The sequence below is a fragment of the Hibiscus syriacus genome, unplaced genomic scaffold, assembly GCF_006381635.1.
Source record: "Hibiscus syriacus cultivar Baekdansim isolate YM2019G1 unplaced genomic scaffold, ASM638163v2 tig00013960_pilon, whole genome shotgun sequence".
Classification (NCBI taxonomy): Eukaryota; Viridiplantae; Streptophyta; class Magnoliopsida; order Malvales; family Malvaceae; genus Hibiscus; species Hibiscus syriacus.
In genome coordinates, this window is record NW_024062312.1 from 1,157,773 (window position 1) to 1,173,304 (window position 15,532).

General features: G+C 29.9%; 2 protein-coding genes across 3 annotated transcripts; both read left to right on the top strand.

The window, feature by feature from the left end:
• The first annotated feature begins 298 nt into the window (after positions 1-298).
• Positions 299-4,299, top strand: LOC120206706 (plant UBX domain-containing protein 8-like). 2 transcript variants are annotated; one of them, XM_039206286.1, is made up of 11 exons: positions 299-456; positions 1,206-1,261; positions 1,353-1,719; positions 1,834-1,917; positions 1,996-2,111; positions 2,215-2,422; positions 2,579-2,776; positions 2,875-3,006; positions 3,384-3,527; positions 3,619-3,675; positions 4,155-4,299. In XM_039206286.1, the coding sequence occupies exons 1-11, from the start codon at positions 373-375 to the stop codon at positions 4,260-4,262; spliced, it is 1,554 nt and encodes a 517-aa protein (XP_039062217.1). In that variant the 5' UTR covers positions 299-372; the 3' UTR covers positions 4,263-4,299. The 2 variants fall into 2 exon arrangements, with proteins under 2 accessions (XP_039062217.1, XP_039062218.1); XM_039206287.1 differs by lacking the exon at positions 1,206-1,261 and having other exon boundaries at positions 318-456.
• A 9,229-nt stretch (positions 4,300-13,528) lies between these two features.
• On the top strand, positions 13,529-15,418 carry LOC120206707 (F-box protein PP2-A12-like). The gene is made up of 3 exons (XM_039206288.1): positions 13,529-14,017; positions 14,219-14,337; positions 14,845-15,418. Exons 1-3 carry the CDS (start codon positions 13,685-13,687, stop codon positions 15,281-15,283), a joined length of 891 nt encoding a protein of 296 aa, XP_039062219.1. The 5' UTR covers positions 13,529-13,684; the 3' UTR covers positions 15,284-15,418.
• The last annotated feature ends 114 nt before the right edge of the window (positions 15,419-15,532 follow it).

Consider the following 15,532-nt stretch of genomic DNA (forward strand, 5'->3'; position numbering starts at 1 on the left):
GAAACTAAGTTTAAGTATTAATTTAAATCAAAAGGCTAAGTTCAAGTACCTAATTAGACAAAAAAAAATAGATTCCAAGATGAATCTTGAAGTCAAGTTCATATATCTAATTGGATAAAAAAATTAGATACCAAATTGAACATTAAATCTAATTTCAGATACTAAAATATACATTTACCCTAAATTAGAAACAAAAAGGAAATTACTATCTTCTTCCCCAAACAAACTTTAATATAAAATGACCTGTTGCTTCATGACTGTTCCAAACTAAGTTTTGCACAACAAATTCTCTTTTTTCTTTCTCTCTACTTTAAATTTAAATTATAACCTGCAAAAGAGGCTAAATTAAGAGAAGGAAACCCTAATTTCACAATGGCGAGACCTAATCAAGAAGCAATCGATACTTTCATCAGCATCACTAGGGCATCCGAAGCTGTTGCCATTTCAAAACTTGAGGTAGTTTTTTTCTGAAGTTTTTAATTAGAAAATATTAAATTCGTTTTACTTACATTTTGTTACTTGATTATCGAATTGGCTTCTGATTATAGGTTAACAAATGATCGTCTAATTTCCTCTGTTTTTATTTCTTTAACTTGTTGATTTATTTATCTGATCATCGCTTCATTCGTTTGTTGAAGATGACTGAATTTTTATTGGTTGTAAATGGATTAGGGCTTTAGCCAATGACTAATCAAAGGGTTACTTTAAGGTTCGAATGAATTAAGTTGAAAAGTTTGTTCTTTTTCTTTCAGTTAGTTGTTCTACTTGGATGCAACTTGTATTAGTCAAATGAATTTGTTTATTTGGAAAAAAGAAAAAGAACAAAGAATTTGGATGGTTGAGTGGACACTAGAAAAGGGGAAAGGCTGAAGTTGTAAATGTTTTTAATTTGGAGTTGTATTCTTTTTCATGGTTTCAAAAAAATGTATGCAATGTTGATTGATGATAATGACCAAGCTGATTGAACCTCCATTCCTTAGTCATGCTCTTATAAACACGGGTAGATATAGGTGTAATTGAATGTGGTTAGTGATTTAGAAGTTTTAAAGCTCATCTGCGTCTTTGGTACACTTTTTGCATCTGAACTCCTGAGTGATCCGATGGTTGAATTGAGGTTTAATTATTTTCATCTTATAATAAAGTCGAATCATCTATAAGCCTATAACATCTCTTGGTTATCTACTCATTTTTTTAATTGGATTCAGGAGTATGCTGGGGATCTCAATACAGCTGTAAATGCACATTTCAGTGAAGGAGATTGGTATATGTTTGTGAATGTGCTAATCTTTTTTTATGATGTGTAATTATAGGTTTATAGCATTTTTTTTATATATTTATGTTTCCTGCAAAAGGCCAACATCAACCGCAGTTCATGTAGATGACGCCATGGATATAGATGATCCAGTTGAAGTTGTACCAAATGATCCATTGATTACACATCCAAGGGAGGTGAGAGAGGCACTGATAGAGATTAAGAATAGCAATGAGCCATCTGGTCCTTCTAGTAATGCTCCTGCCGGTGAGGGTGTCTCTCAAACTGTACAAGCTCATGGCCCTAATTCCCATGAGACTGTTGTAACTAATGAATTGGATGAGGATTCAACTGTGCAGCCATTGAGGCCTAGTGCTCCTGCTTTTGACAATTTGCTAGACTATGGCAATGACATTGAAGAACTACTGATTCGAGCTGCCATTGAGGCCTCCAAACGGGATGTCGAGGTGAGTTTTTCATTTAAAAAGAGAATGCTTCCAGTTTGATACTGTTGTAGTGCCCTTCGGGCTTGTAGTTGCTGTAAATGCTTGTTTACGGGTTGCCTTTTCATGTTTGTGCAGGAGTCGAGTGATCCTGGGCCTTGGCATAATATGTCTCATTCAGAGGATGCTATACTTGAAGCAACAGTTTCAAATTCCTTGAAGGTTTGTTGTGCTGTACTTCGTTCAGGTCACAGATTGCTACTATAATCTATTTTTTTTGTCTAACATGTAAAAATTCAGACAGCGGAGCAAGAGAAGGCATTCCTTGAGCAGGGTTCTTGTGCCGGAGCATCAGAAGTAGAAGCTTCTAAACCAGCTGAACAGCATCTTGTAAACATGACAGCCTCAAATGGGAGGTACAGTCATTGTCACTGGTTAAGTGATAGGCGTTGTGTTATTGTTACAAATTGGTAAGTTTATATGCCTTAATTCTATATCTGGCTGAATTAATTGATGTAGGTTAATGGAAGGAAGCTCTTCCATTCAAGATGAAGCTGAAAATAGGAATGAGCAGTGTCTAGATAGGCACAGGTCTAGAGAAATATCATATGGCTCAAGGGAATCTGTAAACGAAGTTGGAGTTGAGGCCAGCCCGCCATCAAGTCCTGGACAACAAGGCATTGGGAGTCTCCCATTGAACAGTGGAAATGTGTTCCCTTCTGATGAGGTTTACTCCTTGTATAATTTTTGCGGAAGCCAAATGAGAATTTATATATATGTTATATTCCATTTATTTGCCCAAGACTTTCTTTTCTAACTAATGCCTTTCACCTATGTCCTTTACTAAATTAAATTTTGTCTTTTATTCTGTACCATGTCATAGTGGGGAGGTATCTCTTCTGTGGAACATGATGAGGCGGTCATGCTTGAGGCTGCAATGTTCGGTGGAGTACCTGAAAATGGATATCGTTTTCCCTATGCACCTCACCAGTTCATTCGGCCTGAGGGCTCCAATCCCTGGCATACCCCTCGTCCTCCATCACCCTCTTTGGCTGCTCAACGCCTGATACGGGAACAGCAAGTTAGTTTTTCTTTTTCTCCCTTTTATTTGTGCTCTAACTGGAAGTTATATATTTCTAATTTTGGGCCAGAAGTATGGTCTAATAGTTGTGCTTTCAGGATGATGAGTATAATACAGCATTGCAAGCTGATAGAGAAAAGGAGTTGAAGGCAATTCAAGAAGCTGAAGCTTGCCGTTTAGAGGAGGAAGCCGCTAGAAAAGCTGCCCTTGAAGAAGAACAAAGAAAACAGGTACTAAATTATGATCCAATCATCGGTAAATTGGGTTGAGCTTCTACCAATAAGCTTATTCTCTATATGTTTGCTTTTATGTTTTTTAAGGGTGATTAATATTTTACCAGTAAACTTGTATTGGAAGTAAAACAAGCTTGTAAATGGACAAGTTGTTGTCAATAGTTTTTTCAAGTCATCCCATGGATATCTTTATGGAAGACGATACAAATTGCATTCTATTTTTCAGATAATTTAGGGTTCTCTCTACTAGAAAAAAATAATTCATCCGTTATATCAAGCTAACTTCCTGCATTAAGGCTTTGATTGAATAGTATTACTATTGATGTTCAGTTTTGTTGGTTCTGAATTACATCATTTGTGATTCTTACTTGCAGGAATGTGAGAGGCAATTAGCTGCTAAAGAAGCTTCTTTGCCACGGGAGCCATCATCCAGTGAGGAAAATGCCGTAAACCTTCTAGTGCGAATGCCCGATGGCAGTCGTAGGGGCCGTTTATTTCTCAAGTCTGACAAGCTGCAGGTAAATTTCTGAATAAAAGTTTTCTGCCACCTCCCCTTGTGCAGTAGGCTGAAGACTTGACCTGATTTTGTACTGCACTACTGCTTTCCAGTCTCTGTATGACTTCATAGATATTGGAAGAGGAGTCAATCCGGGCACTTATCGACTGGTAAGATTTTAATCCCAAGCTTTTTACCAATTTCCGTATTGTTCTTGAATTCATGTCAATCTAGATACATGCATGGTTTGTTTTCATTATTTGAGGACAATATTCACCAATGTTTCTCCTACACTTTTTCTTCTTTTCTGAAATTCCCTTTTCATACAAGGATATGAACTTCGTAGTAGTAGCTCCGTTTCATGCCGTATTTCATAGGGAACCTCAAAGTGGCTCTATTTGATTATATTGACCGAATTGATTATCTTCATGCATAAGGAATTTAGATTCCCGGGTATAAAAGATTTTAAAATCATCATTAACCTCCCTTATTTTCTTTTCTATTTTTGGATTATTATATGATGATTTTGAACTTTCCATGTGATCTTATGTCCAACACACACTCGAGTCCGAGACCGCGAGACATGGATATCGACTACTTGCCTTCTTGCAAGGAATATTTCCCATATCATTTTAACCCTTTTCAACAGGTGAGGCCGTACCCGAGACGTGCTTTTGGCGAAGAGGAGAGCAGTTCGACACTGGATGAACTCGGCCTAACAAACAAGCAAGAAGCCCTATTTCTGGAGTTGATCTAATAACATCTTTAACTACTATATGAATATTATAGAAAAACTAGTAGGGAGGTTTACTTCATTGAAATTATGGAGATTTCTTCAGGGTTTCTGTTTGGTTATAGGATCCAAATTATCCAAGTGACGGAATTGAATTTGTCCATGAAGCAAATTAATCGTATGGCATTCGGATTCCAATATTTAATTACATCAGATTTATCAATCTCGTCGTTGAGTCATTTTTTTTATATAACCGTCGGTATCCGATCTATTGCTCAACTAATCTGGGTCGAGTACTACAAAGGTAAAGGCGACCCTCTTAACCCAGATTATCGTTGATTCTTCCTTGACACCATCATAGTTTGTTTTTACTCTACTGAGAAATAACTAGTAAACAAACAAACCTGTTTTCGTTTCGATGTTTTGCGTGTGTTTGTTTTTATCAGCCATCAAATTCAAACCTCTAAACATGATATTTTTTTTATTTAGGGTAAATTACATTGATTGTCACTAAACTTTTAGGATGTTTTCATTTTAGTCATCAAATTTGTACGAACTTGAATTGCAAACCCTAAACTTTCGAAGAGATGATGTGGTACATTAAAGTCTTTTTGCTTAAAAATCTTAATGTTTCAAATTGGCCATCGTCGTAAAGATCAAATTTTTGATGAATGAGTCAATCGTTAGTTAATTCAAATAATAGGAAAAGGTGTGTTTGGTTAGAAAATTATAGAAGTTTTTAATGTGCAACGTTAATTATCGTTAATGATTCAATGGTCTAGTGATTGAAATAAAAGAAATCTTAACAGAAATATTCCAACGAAATTTTTTTATTTATTTTGATGACCTAAGTGAAAGTGTCCTAAAAGTTCAATGACTAGTAATATAGTTTACTCTTTTATTAATTTCCAAGATACATACGATAATGCTTTGAGAAGATAGTTTTACGAATTTTGGACCGCTAAAACATATTGATGAAAATGTTGTCTTTTCATGACATTTCCTTAAGTTATCAGCTTAATTATCATCCTTATCTTATCACTAAAACTGCGTCCTTATCTTATCATTTGATTAATGATTTTATATTTAATATATACAATTATTATAAATAATTATATCATCGATAATTTATTAAATAGCTATTTTAATATTATTTAATAATTAAAATCAAATTAAATTTAGAATTTAATTAATCAAATATTAACAGTATATTACAATCGGAAGGTATTCGAGCCATGGGGTCAAGCAATTCCGGCCAGGCAGGGCTGCCGAGACCACCTATGATAACTCGATGGGTGGCTCCTTCGAATGAATGGGTGAAGGTCAATACGGATGGGACAAGAGACCTCAGGACGAATGTACGACCACACACAGATTTTATGAAATTTTAGTGACTCGGGATGAATATATAAATTAGGATTCTAATAATAAATATAAAAAAAATTAAATTATAAGAGTAAGAAAAAATAAATAATTTTTTTATGTTTAATAAACTATCTAACAAATACATTAAATTTTAAATAGAAAAAAAATTATTAAACATTTAACTACTCACATAAATTAAATACGAGTTCAATTTTAATTTTTTCAACTTGTCAAAAAAATATAATTAAATGGGAAATAGAAAGTAATTTAAAAATATCACATCAAAATCATTGTTCAGTTTTACCGATAGATAATAAAAAAAATTAAAATATAACGCTAAATATAATTTTAAAATAATAATAATTGAATGATCAAAATAAAAATAAAATAATAAATAGAAAATTAAATAAATAATTTATTCTTTTTTAATTATATATAAACTCCACAATTTTGAGTCTCGGGCAAGAAGTGGCATGGGCAAGTGTCCTTCTTGCCCATGCTCAAATACGGGCCTCACTATACATGCATAAAGTCGGATAAAAAATCGATCCAATTTTTTTACTTAGCCAAAAAATCGGATTTTAAAAAATTCGGTTTGAAGGGCTGGATGGTGTAACCGGTTTCGGTTTGAAAAAAAACTGTTTTTAAAAAAAATCGGTAGTGGTAAACAAAAACATTACATTGCGGTGTAAGATTCGATTGACTTGGATCCGATCTTGAGCGAAGTGCCTTGCATGATTTTGTAAAATGGTTCTTCAACGTTGTGTTTCCTTCCGATGCAAAAAACTTTAGACAAAGTTTATAACGCGCCCTCCTCGAGCCATTTGACATCTCACATAAATCGTAGTGATCCCAAATATCTTTGTTTCGAGTGTGCTCGATCACTCTAACGACTTCAAGGTTTCTCCCGACGGAAGATTCAGCTGTGTTAGGATCGGTATTTGTAGCCATGATGAACAAAAAATTACAAAAATAAGATTTGAGAGATGTTTAGGTATTGTGTAATAAGATTTGATAAATTTATAATCAACCAAATACATCCTCAATTTATTTATACATGTTTAGGGTGATAAAATGATGATTTTTTTAAAGAAAAAAACAGTCACAAAATAGTCACAAAAAACCCCAACGGCTATATTAAAGGTTAGTTTTTAAAACCCCAGACCGGATTTTTTCTCGGATAAAAACCGGTTTTTTATCCGTTTTTTTAAACTGATTTTTAATCCGGTAAAAAATCGATCGTCCAGTTTTTTCTCAAACCGGAATCGGTTATACTATCCAGTTTTTAAATATCCGATCCTATTTAAAAAAATCGATTTTTCTCAAATCCAATTTCGAATATTTTTTTTTATGTAAAATCAGATATTCAGAATTTTTGTGCACCTCTAAACGTGTGAAAGTGATAAGGGACAGCAATGGATACTGGATTTTACTAAAGCAGTGGGGATCTATTCCGTGCTCGAAGTTGAACTTTGGGGATATTCAAAGGATTATCACACGCTTTAAATAGAGTCTTACATCAAGGACGGACGAAGAAATTTATATCGAGTGGTGATAAATTTAAGAAGTTGTATTAAAAATTTTAGAGGAGCGAAATTATAAAACTTTAGCAGGTGTGAAATTAGAGTCTCATCACCTCTCTCGGTCGATCCCTGCATTATATTGGTATGGTAGTCCAAAAAGAAACAAATAACAAGTTGTAGTTGGGGCATGGCCGCTGGTGTCGGCATCAAAATGAAGCTAACCTTGTTTCTTGCTCAAAATCATTACTACTGTCATCTTCAACATGAGTGTAAACAAACCAGAGATATTTTCCTCTAGAAATCTCCACCTTACCTTTCCTTTATTTATTAAATCATGTCAATATCATATTTTATATATGCATTTATGCTGTTTAAGTTAACATCTGATTTTAAATATTGTTGTATTGAGCTAACCACCATCGACACATGTGGTTGGGATTTAAAAATTTGAGCCTGTAAGATCAAGTTTGAACCCTATTACCGTCATTCTTGGTGGGATCATAAATATTAATCATGTCACTTGTTATTAACATTAGACGAAGAAGTTGGCGTGGTAGTTAACAAAATTAGTATAATTACATATTTGGTTCTGAGTACTTGCACATTCTATTAATTTGATATTGATTTTAATTTAATTTGATAAACTTAATCCCCTGATTAGATTAGATGTTGACATTTTTTTATTAAATTTATTGAATTAAAATAAAATTATAATCAAATTGATATAATGTGTAAGTATTGAAGAATAAATATGTAATTATACAAAATTTATTAATTATCACGTCAACTTTTTCATCAAATGTTAACAATAGATCATTTGAATATACCGTTTAAATAGTAAAGTGATTTAATTGATACAATCAAAAAATCGATAAATAAATTAGAATCTATAAATAATTAAATGAACGTAATTATAGTTTTCCTTAATTTAATACTTAATTTATCAATTTTGATATGTTTTAATACTTAATTTTTTTTTAAAATCATATATGACGTTGAGTTTTTGTATTATTTTATTACCCTCGTTAAAAATGTAACATTAAGTTTTAAATAAAATTAAAATTTTAGTTACTAAAATGAACCAAATTGATAGTTTAAGTACTAAACAAGTTAAGTTTTTAATAAACTAAAATGAAATAAAAACTAAATACTACATATATTTTTAAAAAAATTGAAAATTTAAATACTAAAATAGATCAAAACTAATAGTTTAGGTACTGAATATATAATTTACCCTAAAGATATACGCGAACAAATATGTCTCGATCAGATAAAGCTAATGAGTCCAACCTCCAACTAAGACAGAATACGGCTGCTCCATTCACATTATCACATTTCAACAGTAATCCTTTTTTATTTCTAAAAATATATATTTCATATATAATAAACCATATTAAATTTTTTAAAAACTTGATTTAAAAACATTTTTGCAATGAACAATATATATTTAAAAAAATAATTAATTTAAAGTTTTAAAATATATTTTTCATATTTTTATCAATAATAAATTTAATAGTGAGTCAAAAATAAAAAAGTTTGATAAAAACTAGTCAACTTTCAAATTGTTCATGTTTTAATCACTCTAATTTATTTTATTAATAATATTTTGTGACATGATATTTTTATTATTTCATTAATATATAATTAAAATAAAAAATAAATTTAAAAGTTAGAGTGATTAAGTTAGGGGTAATTTGAAAGTTAACTAACTAAATTAAAAAAATTAAACTTCAATGATCAAAATTGGAGTGAAAATGCAGTTGAGTGATGAATGATGTAATTTACCCATAAAAAATACCAAGTAACAATTAACGGTAAGATACTAAATAAAAACTAAATATTAAATATGATTTTGAAAAAAAAAATGAAAGTTTAAATACTAAATGTGTAAGTTTCCCTTATTATTAATATGGTCCTTGGTAATGTGAACTCAAATGGAAAAAGTCCAACTTGGTTGACTTTGGAGCAGTCTTTTTAGTTACGCTATATCCTACTAGTGGACCTTTAAAACATCTGTTTTAATTAAGGGTTGGTGATGATTTTCGAAACGCATTCATCCCATGTGCTTACCTTTTAATTTTTAATTTTATTCAGGAGTGCTCCTTTAGACTAAAGTAATCTTTATTATTAATTTTTTTATTAAATTTAATATTTTAAGTTAAATAATTCTAAAATGCATTACGGTTTTTCTATTTTTCTTGAGTTTTTTCTTAATATTTTTATATTCTTTCCTCTTTTTCTTCGATTTTTGTTTAACCGACGGTAACTTCAATCTTAATATTAGTTGTCGATCGTTGATTATTATTATTTTTCTTATTCTTTTTCATATTATGTCATTTTTTTCTTGAATTTTTTTTGAGCAATAGCAACTTAAATTCATTAATATAAATGGAGGAATCAAAATTACAACGCGTCTAAAGAGAAAATTGGAGACAATAGTCATAAAAAAACTCATACATAAAATTAAAATATTAAACCCAAAGATATGAAGAGAATGAAACATTTCAAACATCAAAGCAATCTAGTAACCTTCATAAAACTCCATGTATCTGTCGAACGAGATGCTTTACGATGTGATAAAGGAATAGTGAGTGAACCAAACAATTTGGCAGATTGTTTCGTTACACAATTCTGATTATATCGGCAAACGACCATTTACAAAAGAGGATATCTGACAATAGGTGACCACCGACAAGCCAATCAGAAAAAAATACCGTGAAGAACTTTGTGGAAGCACCAACACGACCACAAAAGTATGTGAAAAACTTACAGAAAACCATAATGAACGTGCCACAATAGAAGAGAAAACATGTCACAAGGACAGAGATTTTTATTTAAAAGTGAAAAAACTCAATAAAAAAACAAAGATATAATATAAAAAAGAACAAGAAAAATAATAATCGCCGACGGTTGGCAACCAATATTAAGATTGGTGTCACCGCCGACTAAAAAAACAAATAAAGAAAAGAAGACGACACAAGAATATTGAGAGAGAAAATTAAGTTGTTTTGTCTATCTTTGTGACACAATTTTCTCTGCTCTTGTAAGGTTGTTTTCGATATAATTAAAATATTGAGAGATAAATTGGTTTACAATGAAATTTAATTATAATTTTTAAACAATGAAATAATAATTTGAAACTCATCCGTTTGAATTTAAATTATTGCATTAAGACTTTTTAGTCCAACCTATGTATTTTAGTATTTTAATTACGATATCCAAGAGTTATATGAAAATTTTTAATATCTATTTATTTATCTTTATAATAGGTTTTGATTTTTTTTAATTAATTTAGGGTAATTTATCTATTTTAAAGATTCTTAACTAGTTAATAATGAAAAATCAATATCAAACGGGTAAAAAAAATAAAAATAAAAATTACGGTGAAAATGTCGCAAAATCTAGTATTTCTATCTTTTTCATTTTTAACTTTGTGTTTGAAAACAAATTATAATTTTACCCTTACTGGGTTCTACTCAATTATGTATTTATATTTTATTTTAATAATTTAATACTAACATCTTTAAAAAATAAATTATTATTTTTAATAATTAATTTTAATTATTCAAAAATAAATAAAATTTATTATATATATTAAAATATTAATAGTGAGTTATATAAAATATATTCATATTATAATTATAATTATATTTTTTATTTGTATTTTCTATATATTTGTTATATTTTTTTAGGGTAAACTAAGTCAATAGTCCTTATTTGTTATTGGCTTGACCAACTTTGGTCATCGAAAAAAATTTAAGGGAAAATGATACTATTTTATTATTGGTCTGTCCTTTAACCATGGAGGTAAGTTAGTTTGTGTTATATATTTGTTATAGTTTAAATTGGTATATAATTCATATATAATAATTTTTTTTGAATTTATTATAGTTTAAATTGATATAATTCATATATTATTTTTTTATTAAATTAAGGTGATTATAAAGTAGTATTTGTTCTAAACACTCTTAATAATTTGATAATGAACGTTTAATCATCCTGTTGCAGTCGCTGGTGCTCAAACCCGTGATCTCTAGGAGCAACAATGTTTCCTTTAACCACTGAGGTAAATTGATTCATGCTGATATGATTTATATATAAGTGTAAATATAATTTGAATACTATATTTTTAATTTATAACATAACATCTATAATAAGCATTTTATATTTTCAAACTCACTTTTTATCAACAATCTTTAATTGCTAAATTGTACTTTTGTATGACACTTTTAAAAACTCATTTTTACGGCATTTTTAAAAGTTATTTTTTAAAAATTATATTAAATTGGCCCAAATATATTAAAAATAAGATTTATTATACATAAAAAATATAATTATCACATTTTTATAATTATTTCAAAATAAAAACGCGCTTTTTAAATTTATTTTTCAAAAGGAAAACGTAGGCATACAAATTAACAACTAAATATATATAAGAGAGAGAGTATAAAATACAAATGGTCCCTAATTATGGAATGTGATTTTATATAGTTATGAGTTATTAAAAGTTATAAAATTGTTTATTAATTATAAGATTATATTTTTTTGAGTTATTTAATTATTAAAAGTTAAAAATGATCATTCAATTATTTATTTTTTTATTAATGGTTGCTCAACTAATCGTATATTTTAAATTCGTTCTTTTTGTTAAAAAAAATTACCTAATCCGAATGTCAACATGTTAATTTAGATATGATAAAATTATATTTTAATAATTTTTATTAATAGTACCAACGGCGGCGGAACATAGTGAGAACATTGGGGGCCATGGCCCCTCAAATTTTTGAAAATTTCAATTTTAAACCCTTAAAATTTTCAAGAAATTTAATTTGGCCCCAAAAAATTATTATAAATTCATATTAAGCTTTAAAAATTGTAAATGAACTTAATTAAACCCCTTCCATAATTTTTAAAAATTCTCATTAAACCTCTCAAATTTTAAAAAAAAATTTAGTTAAACTAGATTTAAAAAAAACGTAAACTGTGCTCTTCAAAATTTTAATTTTGTTTTAATTTAAACCTTTAATTGTTTTAAATTAAAGGTTGCCCCCCTCAAACACTATTACCAAGTTTTGTCATTGATTGATACAATTATTGCTTTCAAATATTGACTCGACAACATAATATTTCAAGTATTAACTCGATGATATAATGCAAACTTAGAATCGATCCAAAAAATACATTTCAAACAATTTTGTGATCATAATTTATCGTATCTCAATCACCAGATTAACGTCAAGTTTTGGTAATTGTCAATTTTTAACCAAAAATGACAAATTTAAACCATATGAATAATTACGTGACTATTATTTAACTTTTAATTATGAGATATATAACAAAATAATACCTTATAATAAAAAATATCATTTTATGGATTTTAATGATTAGAAACAGAGCAATACCTATAGTTATATGGGTTATCCTAAAAGAAATTATAAATTCTTGGAATTACAAATAATAAAATTAACAAGATATTAATCACAATTTACGGTGAACTCTTATCCACATTTTCCATTTAATATTATTTTTATCATTACAATCTTTTAGGATTAACTACATAAATGATCACTTATGTTTGTATTTTGTTTACTTTTGGTCATTAATTTCAAAAAACATAAGATATGATCATTTTTATTTTTATTTAATTAAGATGCGATCATTTTAAGTTAATTGTCGTTAACAACAGTTAAATATTTTGATATAATCACACATTTGATCTATGTTATTTACTTATACTCTCAATTTAGTAATAATTTTAAAAAATTAAAATAAATTTGATCATTCAATCAAATGATGCCACATGTCATGCCATTATTTGGTCTAAAGTAGACAACATGATGCATATATTTTGTATCTTAATGTATAAATACTTCAATTCATAATATTTTATATATATTAACTTAAAAAATATTTTTATATTAACTTAATAAATATATTTTATTATTAAATTAATTTAAAAATATTTATTTTTATTTTCCTTTAAAAATATATATTTCATGTTAAAATTTATTTAAAAATATGACCAAATTGAGAGATTATGTAAATAACAGAGACTAAATGTGTGAATATATTAACTATCACGTCATATATTCTTTTAATTATTAACAAAATTTAACTCTTAATAATCACATCTTAATTAAATATAAAAGAATGTAACTATGTTTTAATTAAATAATAACGAAGGTGACTATAGTTTATATTTATTGAAATCAGTTATTAAAAATAGACAACATACAAATATAAATGATCATTCGTGCAGTTAACTCAATTTTTTATTACAGTATTTTATTAATTAATATACCAACAGCTTTCCTCCATAGACCGTCAATGAAAGAAAAGACATGTCTTCCCTGTCCTGTTCATCTGTAAATATAAATAACATACAAAACACAGAAACAAAGAACGAAGAACCTAAAAAACCAAGCACTCGTCCATGTCTGCTGTATCTCTGTTTCTCACTCTCTTTTATTATCTTATAAAAATATCAAATACTCTGCCTTAGAACTCTCTAGTTCTCTGTTGTATCTTTTGTTAATTTCTTCTTTTGTTTTTCTCTTGATGGGTGCCAGTTTCTCTGCTTTGTTCTTCACCGACTGTTTATCATCTGATTCTTCTTTTTCTTCTTCTTCATCGCCCGGTTTGGGAGATTTTCCGGAGAGCTGCGTGGCATCAATTATTGGGTATTTGGATCCGCCGGAGATTTGTAAATTGGCCAAGTTGAACAGAGCATTTAGAGGTGCTTCTTGGGCTGATTTTGTTTGGGAATCGAAACTTCCACCAAATTATCAAATTCTTGTTGACAAAATTATACCCTTTGTGCCGGAAAATCTGGGTAAACGAGATATTTATTCAAGGCTCTGTAGAGTTAATACTCTTGAAGGTGGCACCAAGGTATGCTTTTGTTTGGATGCCGAGAAAATCTGGGTTTTTGATTACTGGGTATCTTTACCTTTTTTGTGAACTGATTCTTTTCATCAAGTCTTCGATAAATTCGTTTTGGGATTTGTTTTTATTAATTGTTAAAAGAATATATCAGTTCTTAGTAGGAATCTAGTTATGTTCTTGATTTAACTCTTTTTTTTTTTTTTGCAGAAAGTTTGGCTAGATAAGAGCACAGGCGGTGTATGTATGGCCATTTCTTCAAAGGGATTACATGTAACGGGGATTGATGATCGGAGATACTGGAACCATATTCCAACTGATGAATCTAGGTGAGGATTCAAGAGCTTATCCCCCTTTTTTCCATGTATTTATCATGTTAAATTGATTGAGAATGGTAGGATTTTCTAGTTTCTTATCATGGTTTTTTTAGATCGGCTGATCAAAATCGAGGGTTTTCGGAGGCATTTCGTGCCGAATTGATCCAAAGTATATTCCTTGTTCGTTTTGACTGTTAAATTTCGATGTAATTCGATCTCCATTAATACAGCATGATGAGATGATGATGATGATAGTCCTTGCAGTTGCTAGTAGTTTATGTATGTATGCCAAAGCATAATTTCATTCATCCATACTGTTAAAATAGTATTGAGACAACCTAGAGTCAAGAATTACGTAATGCCTCATTTCCCATCATACTTGTACGTTATTTCCTCTTCGATATTTCTACGAGGATCGAGCTTTAACTTGGTTGGAAGTGGGAATGATTGTTGTGATTGATAGTGTTGAAGTAGAATGCCGGGATATTCATTTCAATCTCATTTCCTCTTGCGATTCAGGTTCCATTCGATCGCTTATCTCCAGCAAATCTGGTGGTTCGAAGTTGATGGTGAAGTGGAATTCCCCTTTCCACCAGGAAGCTATAGCGTTTTCTTCAGACTGCAGCTAGGTCGTGCCTCTAAGAGGTTTGGTCGAAGAATCATCAACTCCGAGAACATCCACGGTTGGGCCATAAAACCCGTGAGGTTTCAACTATGGACTTCAGATGGCCAGTACGCTACATCACAGTGCACTTTGAACGAACCCGGAAAATGGTTTCACTACCATATGGGGGACTTCAACGTCGAGAACCCGAATTCATGGACGAAGATCAAGCTATCAATGACTCAAATCGATTGCACACATACAAAGGGTGGTCTTTGTTTAGACTCTGTTGTCATATATCCAAGTAAATTTAGGGAAAGGTTAAAGCACAAAGGGTTTTTAAAGTGCTTCTAAACCTATGTAGTTTAGCTTATATTTGGCAGTGCATAATATATATATACACTGAAGGTGAGTATGGTTAAGTATTCTAGCTGGTTTTTTTAGGGTTAGAGACGTAAAAAGAGAGGATCTTGTGTATAAATTTTGTTTAATAAATTTGCACTTCCATTTTCTCTTTTAAGCATTACCTCAAAGAACTTATTCGGATTTCGGAATTTGGGTGCGAGTATCGGATATCCGAAATGGATATTTCTATTAATGATG